This window comes from Berghia stephanieae, chromosome 2 (genome assembly GCF_034508935.2).
Source record: "Berghia stephanieae isolate SIO BIC M18660-M18661 chromosome 2, UCSD_Bste_1.3, whole genome shotgun sequence".
NCBI lineage: Eukaryota > Metazoa > Mollusca > Gastropoda > Nudibranchia > Aeolidiidae > Berghia > Berghia stephanieae.
The window spans coordinates 15,818,203-15,833,202 of record NC_088361.1 but is presented as its reverse complement, the minus strand read 5'-3'; the positions used below and the strand labels follow the sequence as shown (position 1 = coordinate 15,833,202).

Here is a 15,000-nt window from a genome sequence, read left to right as displayed (position 1 = left end):
TGATATGATATGATGTGATATGATATGAAATGATATGAAATGATATGATATGATATGAAATGATATGATATGATATGATATGATATGATATGATATGATATGATATGATATGATGTGATGTGATATGATATGATATGATATGATATGATATGATATGATATGATATGATATGATATGATATGATATGATATGATATGATATGATATATGATATTGCTTGTGTTTGAAGAAATGTATGAATATTTGCGGCTATGTGGTCTTATGGTGTGACACTCGTTTTCGGATCGGAATGTCCTGTTCTATAAATAGTTCGAAGATGACGTCACTCAGGTCTTTGTTATTGTTTTTTGCCATCCGCGTTTATGAGTTATGCTCACTGAACTGTATTAACCCGACTATAAACGTTCATGGTTACACACAGTTTTGTGTGTTGGTCCGTTATACTTTCGGATGGCAATGTTATGAGCTTCTTAGCCAAGCGCATACTATCGATAAACGTTTAAGGTTACACACAGTTTTGTGTGTTGGTCCGTTATACTTCCGGATGGCAATGTTATGAGCTTCTAAGCCAAGCGTATACTATCTATATGTTCCGTGTTGCTGTTGGTCAGGGACCCTTCGGAACTCGCTTTGCGCACGTTTAGTGGACATTGAGCTCTATAGATAGTATGCGCTTGGCTAAGAAGGGAAGGCATAACATTACCATCCGGAAGTATAACGGACCAACACACAAAATTGTGTGTATCCATGAACGTTTATAGTCGTGTTAAAACAGTTCAGTGAGCATTACTCATAAACGCGGATGGCAAAAAAACAATAACAAAGACCTGAGAGACGTCATCTTCGAACTATCTATAAAAGGTCATGTTTTTAATTTCATGGTGAGTGAGTGAGTCAGTGTGTGTGTGTGTGTGTGTGTGTGTGTGTGTGTGTGTTTCGTGTGTCAGAGTAAGAGTGAGAATACATGTGTGTGTCAAAATAATGAAGAAAACGATTCAATGTTACGGAGACTATAGATAGAATGAAGTTGACGTCACTCAGGTCTTTGTAATTGTTTTTTGCCATCCGCTTTGATGAGTAATTCTCACTAAACTGTATTAACCAGACTATAACTGTTCATGGTTACACAAAGTTTTTGTGTTGATCCGTTATACTCCCGGATGGCAATGTTGTGAGTTTCTTAGCCAAGCGCAAAGGATCTTTAAAACTAGAATGTGTAACCTTGAACTTTTATAGTCTAGTTAATACAGTTTAGTGAGAATTACTCTTAAACGCGGATGGCAAATAGCAATAACAAAGACCTGAGTGACGTCCACTTCATACTATCTATTGACATAGGAAATGGAATCAGAAGTAATTCTGTCTTAGGAACGGTTACGTTGCTTCGGGGCATTGGATGCTGGAACAGAAAGTAATTTTAGAGAACAAAGGGGAGAGAGGAGGTGGATGTAGTGGTGGTGTTGGTGATGGTGGTGGTGGTGGTTGTGGAGGAGGAGGAGGAGGAGGAGGAGACCGTAGACCAGGAGAATGATGACCATTACTCAATACTCTTCAACAGTCGTAACGTCACTTCCCTTGTAATGACGCATGGTAACTTAGTAACTGGCTCTAAACTATCGGAACAATGTCGGACGCCCTTATGAAATATTTCTCCGACGATCATAAAAGCGTATCCAGAGGAAAAAAACCCCATTATAAATCTGATCATGTTTTGACTTTTACACACTCTGATCACAAGACATATGAAAAGTTCTAACCAGCATGAAGAATAAAAAGTACATATTTTCTTTGTTTAGAACCAAGATATCCGCCGTTGCTGGTCGACGTGACATCAGACAATTGAATCCAATTGCTTTCTATGTATTATGCTTTCACAATGCAGATTGGAGATTCTCCTTCACAAAATCCTGTCATTATTTTCTATTTAATTTTCATAACGAAAGTTCAAATATAACACGGTCGTTGCTTTTGTGCTACTGTGTTAAAAACTTTTGAGTGTAAATTTCTTTGAATTTTGGATCTGAGATTTTCAGAAACCTCCCAATTTCAATCTTGTATAATTCGGCCCAAAATTATTGTACATCATTGAAACGGGTATCAAATTAAAGAGACAAGAATGATCTATTCAGAAATGTCAAAAGATCCAAATGTCCAAAATGTACCGTCCGGACCAAACAGTCGCGTGTCGTCACACTTGCTCTCTATGTATAATACTTTCACAATGCAGTTTTGAGATTCTCTTTCACAAAATAATATTGTCATTATTTTCAATGTATTTTGTGCGATTGACACAGACATATTCCTACTCAAAGATTAGATTTTGGTGTCCATGCCAAAGTCTTGGACGGCTATGTGGCTATGTGGTCTAGTGGTATGACACTCGCTTTCGGATCGGAAGGTCCTGGGTTCGAGCCTCGCGCTCGGCGCATAGTTGAGTCCTTGGAAAAGGCTCTTTACTCACATTCTCTCACCGTACTCAGGTGTAAAATGAGTACCTGGCCGTTAACAGCGTTGTCTTTGTCCGAAAAATTGTAATATCGCCTAACAGGCGCCATGTCCCGTCCTACATGTCAAATGTTGCTGTTGACCAGGGACCCCTTGTAAAGCACGTTGAACACATTTAGTGGATATTGCGCTATATAGAGCTCAATATACGCTCAATTTAAATTTGGACAGAACAACGTTAGGCTTTTGTTGAACTGTTTATTTTGAAGAATATACCATTTTTTTGTTTTTTAAATCACTTGCCGTCGATAGTGATGATAATGTTCATTCGTTATAATCTTAATCACGTAGACTTCCACTCGGAATGATGCTGGAATAAGGCAGAGAAGTCGTGACGTCACACCTTCTAGTCTTCCGGTTGGAAGTGTGTATATATATATATATGACCATCCCTTCGGAGGACTAATACTGAATAGGATACACGTTGAATCATACGGTGGTGTATAACTATTTTAGTAGCAGGATGTATAGGCAGAATCATAAGATCACAGGGTGTAAAAAAAAAAAAGTTATCTTTGTTGACGACCAGCATTTTTTTTTTGATGAATAAAGTGTAGATTATTATTATTATTATTATTATTATTATTATTATTATTATTATTATTATTATTATTATTATTATTATTATTATTATTATTATTATTATTATTATCATTATTATTATTGTTATTATTATTATTATTTAGACTAGAAGATAAGTTAAATAAAAATCTGGAAGAGTGGTTTTACACTTCCAATGAGATTGGAACCTGGAACCAGTTTTTCGACATTACACTTTTGTTCCCTGTTGCCTTTCACCTGTCCTCCGTCTTCAGGACAAAGACCGTATGTTTACTTGGAATAAGAGGCCACATACGGTCTTTTTCCTCAAGACGACAGCTGTGGTAATGATAAATATGATAAAATAGCATATGATATAAATATATATATATATATATATATATATATATATATATATATATATATATATATATATATGAATATGAATCATGCCGATCAGATATGTCACGAAATACATCTAGACGTCTATCTTTTGTGTCAAATTATTGACATGTGGATAGGTGTCTAGATGTCTAAAATTTTACGTCAATTTTTAATATGAGGATTTCACTGTTTTGTTTTATGAGGACATTGATCAAAAATCCAAATATTACGGATAGATCTAGATATGTGGAAATATGAAACATTGGGACGCAGTTTATTTCTTTAACTAAGATTTTTGTTCTTTCCTGGAAGTTAAGGCGTATAAATATCGTGCTCTTCTTCTTCTTCTTCTTCTTCTTCTTCTTCTTCTTCTTCTTCTTCTTCTTCTTCTTCTTCTTCTTCTTCTTCTTCTTCTTCTTCTTCTTCTTCTTCTTCTTCTTCTTCTCTTCTTCTTCTTCTCCTCCTCCTCCTTCTTCTTCTCTTCTTCTTCTTCTTCTCTTCTTCTTCTTCTTCTTCTCTTCTTCTTCTCTTCTTCTTCTTCTTCTTCTTCTTTCTTCTTCTTTCTTCTTCTTCTTCTTCTTTTCTTCTTCTTCTTCTTCTTCTTCTTCTTCTTCTTCTTCTTCTTCTTCTTCTTCTTCTTCTTCTTCTTCTTCTTCTTCTTCTTCTTCTTCTTCTTCTTCTTCTTCTTCTTCTTCTTCTTCTTCTTCTTCTTCTTCTTCTTCTTCTTCTTTCTTCTTCTTCTTCTTCTTCTTCTTCTTCTTCTTCTTCTTCTTCTTCTTCTTCTTCTTCTTCTTCTTCTTCTTCTTCTTCTTCTTCTTCTTCTTTTGTGACTTCGTCTCTTTGACAATACGTACTTAGGAAATAAAGCCAAGATATTGATCAATATGTAACATTTTATGCTTGTTGTCTTTTATTTACTTACTCAACCCTAGAGATTTTGCTACTTTTCAAAATTGGAAAAAAATGTATAAAAAATGAGCATGTACATAGATAGTTTGATTCAACTACTATTAACATGTAAAAACTAAAAAACATTAGCTTTGATATTACGGCTATAACTTGTCTCAGAAAAATGTAATAAATAGGCATAGGGTAGAAAGAACCCGGGTAAACTACGGATATCGTCGGTGTTAGGGTTGAGTGAGTTATTATACCTGCGCCTGATAAATAGGCATGGGGTAGAAGGAACCTGGGTAAACTACGGATATAGTCGGTGTTGGGGTTGAGTGAGTTAATATATCTGCATCTGTTTCTTACAATATTGGAGTCGACAGCTGATTTATTTCACGGTCTGGATTATTATGGAATGTCAGTGACCTCACGAATACAGGAATTATGAACGAGAAAACATATTATATCATGTATATCATTCAATAAAATCAATAACAACGTGGCTCAGCGGTACGGTCTTTGCTTCGTACCCGAAAGGTACCGAGTTCGACTATCCGCCGCGTTGTGTGCCCTTGAGCAAGTCACCTAGCCTTAGCTCAATTTGCGGCGCTGCACTGCGGCTAACGTCTGGGTTATTACAGTCTTCCCTTGGAATAGACCCTAAAGAAAATTGTCCCCTTACGGATGAATAAAAGGAATTTATTTATGATTTATTATTATTTATAAAACCACTCACAGAAAACTGAAAGGAAGTCGGTACTCTGTCTTCAAATGTGACCAATCGCCTCAAAACGGTATTATGTCGGAACGAATCAAATGCTTAGAAGCCGAATTAAACGTTAAACTGGTCAAAAATATAACTTGTTGGCATTAGCACCCTAAAATATAGTATTCATTCTCTTCAATAAAACATACAAACTCAACACAAGTCTGATATTTCTGACTATAAATTCAATTTTCAACATTTTAACCAACCCGACATAACACCGTTTTAAGGCGAAGGGTCACAAATAGGCTTTAAAGGAGGATAGGGAATAGGATACAGTAGTCTGATGTCACGCCGCCTGGCAACGGTGGCCATCTTGGTTCTAAACAAAGAAAATCATTACCTTTTATTCTTCATGCTCGCTAGAACATTTCATATGCCTTGTGATCAGAATGTGTAAAAGTCAAAACATGATAAAATTTATATGTTTTTTTTCCTCTGGATACCCTTAATGCTCGCCAGAGAAATATTTCAATCTGCGTCCGCCATTGTTCCGACAGTTTAGAGCCAGTGTTACTAAGTTACCATGCGTCATTAGGAAGGAAGTGACGTCACGACTGTTGAAGAGTATTACGGTGTCTGTGGTCATGTCTGCTGAAAGGACATTCCACACATAGTAGGGAGCAGAATGTTCGAAAGGACGTCCATGTGTGTGTTCACATCGCAAATTCCTTTAATTGTGTCTTGCCCACCAGATGGAAATACCCTGTGATATGTGACCCTCCGTCTCAAAACGGTATTATGTCGGGATGATTCAGACCCCAAAAAGTGAATTTAGCGATAGAATAATGGGGAATTGGACCTTAGAAGTTTTTGTAAAGCAAGAAATAGTATTTATACTCCAGCATAACGTACAGAAATTAAACCAAGTTTGATGTTTGTGGCAATAAATTCAATTTCCCTAACCGAGTGGATTCCTACATAATACCGCTTTGACACGGAGCGTCACATATAGGGAATGAGATTAGCGAAAGAGTAGCGTCCCTTGATTGGACGTCACCCATAGTCTTTGAAGTCACCCCGCGGAAAAGTTATTAGAGAGAGAACGTCATGTTGGTTGTGCGCATGGAGGACGACAGACGCATGCGCACGACCAACAAGACGTTCTCTCTCTAATAACTTTTCCGCCGGTGACGTCACAGACTATGGGTGACGTCCAATCAAGCGACGCTACTCTTCCGCTAATCTCATTCCCTATAGGAGATATTTACCTACAGCCTGTATCAACTAGTCCTTCAAGGCCATTAAGCCCACGGAGCCGAAGTTTATCCCGGTTTCTGTAGCGTGAAATGGACAATATCAATTGCTTGCTATCCTTTCGATAGGACGCTAGTCTATCGCAAAGTACTTTCCGCCAAATCTAAGAGACACATCTACCTACTCATTCACTGCTGGATGGACAGGTCGGTCAGAAACAAAATCTCGACTGCACCCGGGATCGATCTTGGTCTCTTTGCGTGTGAAGCGAGTGCTCTACTACTGAGCTAACCGGCATTTGTGTATTGGTGTTATGTGCTTAAATAAAATACACACCGTTTCTTCCCGCTATATATAGTTCGAAGATGACGTCACTCATGTCTTTGTTATTGTTTTTTTTGCCATCCGCGTTTATGAGTAATGCTCACTGAACAGTATTCATCATCATCATTGTCTTTTTCACCCTGGGTCAGGGTATAGGCCACAGACAAACAGTTTCCATCCTTCTCTATCTTGAGCCAACTTTTTTATCGGTCGCCCAAGCTAAAAAAAAAGGATTTAGTTTGTCTGTCTGTGTTTCTGTAACGGTTTGAGTTTAACGGAAAGGGGTGTTAACCCTTTGCCAACCCCAACCTGGAGGACCAGGTGACTCAAAGATGGGGGAATCACACACCATTAGTCGCCTTTTACGACACGCTGGCTTGGCGTTGGGCTATTCTTGACCCTCTCAGTTGAGGGACCCCGGACACCACACGGGGTGTGAACAGTATTAACCCGACTATAAACGTTCATGAATACACACAGTTTTGTGTGTTGGTCCGTTATACTTCCGGATGGTAATGTTATGAGCTTCTTAGCCAAGCGCACATTATCTATAGATCGTATGCGCTTGGCTAAGAAGCTCACAACATTGTCATCCGAAAGTGTAACGGACCAACACACACAACTATGTGTGACCTTGAACGCTTATAGATAGTATGCGCTTGGTTAAGAGGCTCATAACATTGCCATCCGGAAGTATAACGGACCAAGACACAAAACTCTGTGTAACCATGGAAGTCTGCCAGAAGACAATAGAGAATAAAATTTTATTCTCTATTGTCTTCTGGCACTTTTCTATTCACTTCATATCTTGTTGTTACCAACATAAGTGCCTGCTCCACTCACTTTTCTGAATTAAAAATTCACCCCATACACCGGAGCATACTCACTGTCTCAATCGTTTCTATGTTATATGTTTGTGTTGAGAATATTGGCTATTAAGCTTAACTGCTGGTCAAAATTATTCGCGATGGTGGTGTACGAACGAATCGGCGGTCTCAAGAAGTGGGTGAGAGAAGGGATCTAGTAATGACTTTGGGTTTGAAACGAATATTTTTGTGTTCGTGGATAGCTCACACAGTAGAGCCACGCTCTCACCTGCCAGGCGGAGTTGTCGTACCAATAAGGTCGCAGGTTCAAACCCCACCACCGCCGCGAAAAAATTTTATTCTCTATTGTCTTCTGGCACTTTTCTATTCACTTCATATCTTGTTGTTACCAACATAAGTGCCTGCTCCACTCACTTTTCTGAATTAAAAATTCACCCCATACACCGGAGCATACTCACTGTCTCAATCGTTTCTATGTTATATGTTTGTGTTGAGAATATTGGCTATTAAGCTTAACTGCTGGTCAAAATTATTCGCGATGGTGGTGTACGAACGAATCGGCGGTCTCAAGAAGTGGGTGAGAGAAGGGATCTAGTAATGACTTTGGGTTTGAAACGAATATTTTTGTGTTCGTGGATAGCTCACACAGTAGAGCCACGCTCTCACCTGCCAGGCGGAGTTGTCGTACCAATAAGGTCGCAGGTTCAAACCCCACCACCGCCGCGAAAAAATTTTATTCTCTATTGTCTTCTGGCACTTTTCTATTCACTTCATATCTTGGGTTTAATTTCTGTACGTTATGGTGGAGTATAAAGACTATTTCTTGCATTGAAAAAAACTTCTGACCTCCAATTTCTCATCATTCTATCTCTAAATTCACTTTTTGGGGTCTGAATCATCCCGACATAATACCGTTTTGAGACGGAGGGTGACAAATGAGTTAAGAACGACGTGCATTTATTTTCAGGTCATATAACCCAATTATTTATGGGGCCATTGTTGTAATGGAAATCTATAAAAAATGACGTAAGTTATTGTCCATTACAACAATGTTAAACTAGGCCTATAATAAGTGGGTTCGGATGTCAGACCTGTATATACGTACATGTCGATTAGAACATACACCAATACAATGCCCGACAAGATAAAGATCTGAAGTTTGATTCCTTAACATTAAAGAAAACAAAAGTTGAAAAAATGAGCTTTATATAAAATTTGATATAACGCAATATCCACTAAACCTGCTCAAAGCGCTTTAAAAAGGGTCTCTGACCAACAACAACACGTAACATATAGAACAAGACATGACGCCCGTTAGGCGATGTTATAATTCTTTTTCGACAGACAACACTTTTACCATTGCGTACGGTAGGAGAATGTGAGTAAAGAGTCTTTTCCAATGACTCAACTATGCGCCGAGCGAGGCTCGGACCTAGGACCTAAGAAGAAGAAGAAGAAGAAGAAGAAGAAGAAGAAGAAGAAGAAGAAGAAGAAGAAGAAGAAGAAGAAGAAGAAGAAGAAGAGAGAAGAAGAAGAAAGAAGAAGAAGAAAAAGAAGAAGAAGAAGAAGAAGAAAGAAGAAGAAGAAGAAGAAGAAGAAGAAGAAGAAGAAGAGAAGAAGAAAGAAGAAGAAGAAGAAGAAGAAAAGGGAAGAAGAAGAAGAAGAAGAAGAAGAAGAAGAAGAAGAAGAAGAAGAAGAAGAAGAGAAGAGAAGAAGAAGAAGAAGAGAGAAGAGAAGAAGAAGAAGAAAGAAGAAGAAGAAGAAGAAGAAGAAGAAGAAGAAGAAGAAGAAGAAGAAGAAGAAGAAGAAGAAGAAGAAGAAGAAGAGAAGAAGAAGAAGAAGAAGAAGAAGAAGAAGAAGAAGAAAGAAGAAGAAGAAGAAGAGAGAGAAGAAGAAGAAGAAGAAGAAAGAAGAAGAGAAGAAGAAGAAGGAAGAAGAAGAAGAAGAAGAAGAAGAAGAAGAAGGAAGAAGAAGAAGAAGAAGAAAGAAGAAGAAGAAGAAGAAGAGAAGAAGAAGAAGAAGAAGAAGAAGAAAGAAGAGAAGAAGAAGAAGAAGAAGAGAAGAAGAAGAAGAAGAAGAAGAAGAAAGAGAAGAGAAGAAGAAGAAGAAGAAGAAGAAGAAGAAGAAGAAGAAGAAGAAGAAAGAAGAAGAAGAAGAGAAGAAGAAAAGAAGAAGAAGAAGAAGAAGAAGAAGAAGAAGAAGAAGAAGAAGAAGAAAGAAAAGAAGAAGAAGAAAAGAAGAAGAAGAAGAAGAAGAAGAAGAAGAAGAAGAAGAAAGAAAGAGAAAGAAGAAGAAGAAGAAGAAGAAGAAGAAGAAGAAGAAGAAGAAGAAGAAGAAAGAAGAAGAAGAAGAAGAAGAAGAAGAAGAAGAAGAAGAAGAAGAAGAAAGAAGAAAAAGAAGAAGAAGAAGAAGAAGAAGAGAAAGAAGAAGAAGAAGAGAAGAAGAAGAAGAAGAAGAAGAAAGAAGAAGAAGAGAGAAGAAGAAGAAGAAGAAGAGAGAAGAGAAGAAGAAGAAGAAGAAGAGAAGAAGAAGAAGAAGAAGAAGAAGAAGAAGAAGAAGAAGAAGAAGAAGAGAAAGAAGAAGAAGAAGAAGAAGAAGAAGAAGAAGAAGAAAGAAGAAGAAGAAGAAGAAAGAAGAAGAAGAAGAAGAAGAAGAAGAAGAAGAAGAGAAGAAAGAAGAAGAAGAAGAAGAAGAAGAAGAAGAAGAAGAAGAAGAAGAAAGAAGAAGAAGAAGAAAGAAAGAAGAAGAAGAAAAGAAGAAGAAGAAGAAGAAGAAGAAGAAGAAGAAAGAAGAAGAAGAAGAAGAAGAAGAAGAAGAAGAAGAAGGAAGAAGAGAAGAAGAGAAGAAGAAGAAGAAGAAGAGAAGAAGAAGAAGAAGAAGAAGAAGAAGAAGAAGAAGAAGAAGAAGAAGAAGAAGAAGAAGAAGAAGAGAAGAAGAAGAAGAAGAGAAGAAGAAGAAAGAAGAAGAAGAAGAAGAAGAAGAAGAAGAAGAAGAAGAAGAAGAAGAAGAAAGAAGAAGAGAAGAAGAAGAAAAAGAAGAGAAGAAGGAAGAAGAAGAAGAAGAAGAAGAAGAAAAGAAGAAGAAGAGAAGAAGAAGAGAGAAGAAGAAGAAGAAGAAGAGAGAAGAAGAAGAAGAAGAGAAGAAGAAGAAGAAGAAAGAAAAGAAGAAAAGAAGAAAGAAAAGAAGAAGAAGAAGAAAAGAACACGATATTTATACGCCTTAACTTCCAGGAAAGAACAATAATCTTAGTTAAAGAAATGAACTGCGTCTCAATGTTTCATATTTCCACATATCTAGATCTATCCGTAATATTTGGATTTTTGATCAATGTCCTCATAAAACAAAACAGTGAAATCCTCATATTAAAAATTGACGTAAAATTTTAGACATCTAGACACCTATCCGAGTGTCAATAATTTGACACAAAAGATAGACGTCTAGATGTATTTCGTGTCATATCTGATCGGCATGATTCAAAGAAAACTGAAAACTCTTCAAAAATAAGTATATTCTTTTAATCAGAAACATCAAAGTTTTCAATCATTTAAAAATAATTTTATCATATAAAGAGTATCATAAAAAAGCTACACTTTCTGATTAAAATTGAAACCTTTTCCTTGTCCTTCAAAAGCAAGCAAAAAACATATTATTTTAGAAAACATTTCTTTGCTTGAATTTTTTGGAGTTCTTTTATGGTATCCGTCTGTATCAAAGAGCTGAAGTAATTGTTTAATTATTTATATATATATATATATATATATATATATATATATATATATATATATATATATATATATATATATATATTGTTTTTGTAAAGGGTCTAGGGCTCATAATGCATGAAATATTGGCCCTAATTATTATTATTATTATTATTATTATTATTATTATTATTATTATTATTATTATTATTATTATTATTATTATTATTATTATTATTATTATTATTATTATTATTATTATAATATTATTATTATTATTTTTATTATTATTAATATTATTATTATTATTATTATTATTATTATTATTATTATTATTATTATTATTATTATTATTATTATTATTATTATTACTGCCGTTCCCAAAGTCGGGTTGCTGTTTGTAACTTGTATGGATTCCCAGACAACTCAAGACAAGACCGCCATCCATACAATACAATGATATAATGTCTTATTTACATTGTGGCAAATTGGTCTGCCTTTACTTGAAATATTAATGGATTAAGATAAAAACCCTTGATATGACAAATATTCTTAAACCTACTATCTCTTAGTAAGAAATCTCAAATTTGAGAATGTTCAATCAAAATACAAAAACAAAAACAAATACAAAAATATTAAAACTAATTTGAGCTTTTATATAGCGCAATATCCGCTAAATGTGCTCAAAGCGCTTTTCAAAGGGTCCCTGGCCAATAGGAATAAGTAACATGGATGATGACGCCTGATAGGAGAAATTAATTTTTTTTTCAGACAGAGACAACGCAGTTAATGGCCAGGAACTCATTTTACACCTGAGTACGGGGAGAGAATGTGAGCAATTGAGTCCTTTTCCAAAGATTCAACTATGCGCCGATTAGATCGGGACTCATGGCCTTGACCTTTCGATTCTAAGGCCAGTGTCATACCACAAGACACATTCCATTAGTCATCCCATAGGGGAAATTTGTCTCTAGTGTCTATTCCAAGGGAAGACTGGAATAACCCAGGCATTAGCCGCAGTACAGCGCCGCAAATTGAGCTAAGGCGAGGTGACTTGCTCAAGGCCACACATCGCAGAGGCGGGTGATCGAACTCTATAACTTTCGGATACGAAGCAAAGACCCTACCTCTCAGCCACGCTGCCCTCAAAAGACTCTCTAGCCGCGTAGTTTAAAATCACCTTAATTCATTGAGTTTTGAAGTTAACAATAACATAATGACCAAAATTGCAAATAAAACTGCTTTGTTCGTTTATGACAAAAAAGATATGAAATAATATTCCGAGGATGGCTGAACAAATACACAACACGGCACATTCCAATTGAAGGCTGGTTTTCCAAAACTGGTTAAGTCTATTTTTCTAATTTTTGAGATTTTCCAACCAAGAGATAAATCAAGATGTACATTTTATCTTAAAGCATCAAATGACACAAGAATTTCCCTTAGATTTGTGTGAATTTGAAGTTTAAATATGATAAAATGATAGACCAATTGAGAAATTATAGGGGAAATAATCCTCAATATCTTAAAATTTGAAACAAAACGGAGTTAGGGAGTTTTGGCAAACCACTCTTCAATTTCATTACGCCACTCAACGATGATCATTATCTCTGATTTCTCTATCTATCTCTCTCTCTCTCTCTCTCTCTCTCTCTCTCTCTCTCTCTCTCTCTCTCTCTTCATAATTTGTAAGGAGCGTTTCAAATGGTCTCAGCCAATTTCATATTATGCCCCAGGCATTTTTAGAATCTGCCGATTAAGCATGGCTTGTAAATCATTACAAAGATGCAGATTATGAACAAAAAAAAAAGAAAAAGAAAAAGACGTATTTATATAATTTGGCAAGAAAACTTCTTCAAATTCCATCGGCTTAAATAACCCTCATCTTTGCAAAAACTCTGAAACCTGGGACCTCGCGTGATCTATATTAGAGTCCCAGATTCCCCGAGTTTTTCGGAAGATGAGGGTCAATTTAAATCAATAAATATTTGAAGGACGAATTTTCTGTCCAAAATTTTAAAATAAGTTTCGTCCCAGAGAACGGGAGTTAATTGGTAAATAAAACAAAATTGTGACCCTTCGCCTCAAAACGGTATTATGTCGGGTTGGTTAACATGTTGAAAATTGAATTTATAGCCAGAAATATCAGACTTGTGTTGAGTTTGTAGGTTTTATAGAAGAGAATGGATACCATATTTTAGGGTGCTAATGCCAACAAGTTATATTTTTGACTAGTTTAACGTTTAATTCGGCTTTTAAGCATTTGATTCGTTCCGACATAATACAGATTTGAGGCGATGGGTCACAATTATGCATCAAGTCAAAATCAACTTTCATCATGCCTATGAGATTTAAATATTGCTGCTCTAAGCTCCAAGAAATATAGTAACAATGTGAAATTGAATTTAAGCTTCAATTTGATATACGAAAACTGATAAAATGGACGTTTCGGGTTTCACCTTTGTTAACAAAACAGGATGAATGAAACACTACAGACGAATGAGATAATGTGGTACTGGCGTTGTCAATAATGAGTACCTTGTCGTTCACATCGTTGTCTCTGTCGGAAAAAAATGTATTATCGCTTAACAGGCATCATGTCTCTTTCTACTTGTTACATGTTCCTTTTGATCAGGGACCCTTCGTAAAGCCCGTTTAGTGGATATTGCGCTATATAAAAGCTCATTTTAAAATGTATTTTACTATTTAACGCCATCATTATTATAATTAAAAATTTTTAGCGCATTTTGACTAACTGTCTTTCTCTTTCTCTTTTCCCCACAGATCACCATTTTGCACAAGGCATTCATTTGTAAGGACAAAGAACCCAATTTACGTCGTTAAACCAAGCTACAAAAACTTGTTCATTTAGTCAGGGAAAAAACCCTGTAGTTTTGGTAACATTACCCAATTTACGTTAAACCAAGATAAAAAGGTGTTCATTTAATAAGGAAAAAAAAAACCCCGGTAGTTTTTGGTAACATTACCCAATTTACGTTAAACCAAGATAAAAAAGTGTTCATTTAGTCAGGGAAAAAACCCTGTAGTTTTGGTAACATTACCCAGTTTACGTTGAACCAAGATAAAAAAGTGTTCATTTAATCAGAAAAATTAATTTAATAAACCCGGTAGTTTTTGGTAACATTAAAAATGCAAGCCCAACTTTGATGATGTTGCACTTAGAGCTGAACAATGTTCGACTCCAGTTTATTCCTTGTGGATTTATCTAATCGGATTCGTGTGATACTCTGGATAAAATGACAATTGGCCTAAAAAACAAACAAGAATATAATTTTTGAATTGCTTATGTGTTAACACATCGTAGTTTTCAAGTTCAAGTTTGCTTGGTTTCTTTTTAAAAAATCGAATTCAAAATAAAGTGACGTCATGGATGGAAACATTTCCGGTATGACGACAGTTGGCCTTGTGGGTAACCTCTCCGTGAATGGGTCAAAGGGCAATATGTCATCTCCTTCAATGGGACCCTTACTTTACCAGTACGTGTATGTCACATTACTCAATGCCCTGGTTTTCATTGTGGGGGTCTCGGGAAACATTCTCGTTATTCAGGTAAGGTGCCCATAATCGCTCTCATCTCTCTCTTTCTCTCTCTCTCGTATCTCTCTCTCTCTCGTCTCTCTCTTTCTCTCTCTCTCTCTCTCTGTGTCTCTCTCTCATATATATATATTTATCTCATCTCCTAAAATCTCATTCCTCTACTTTTTCTCACCTTATTCAGGTAAGGTTCTCCCCTCTCTGTCATCTCTCTCCTCCTCTCTCTCAACTCTCTCTCTCTCTTTCTCTCTCTCTCTCTCTCTCTCTCTCTCTCTCTCTCTCTCTTTCTCATCTCCCAAAATCTCATTCTT

General features: G+C 36.2%; 1 protein-coding gene across 1 annotated transcript in view; it reads left to right on the top strand.

Moving 5' to 3' along the window:
- LOC144964384 (QRFP-like peptide receptor) overlaps positions 1-15,000 on the top strand; it is a 306,189-nt gene that overhangs the window by 70,472 nt on the left and 220,717 nt on the right. The window contains exon 2 of the mRNA XM_078898567.1: positions 13,919-14,704. Coding sequence (XP_078754693.1) covers positions 14,522-14,704 — 183 coding nt within the window. The 5' untranslated portion in view covers positions 13,919-14,521. The remainder of the gene's footprint in view (positions 1-13,918; positions 14,705-15,000) is intronic.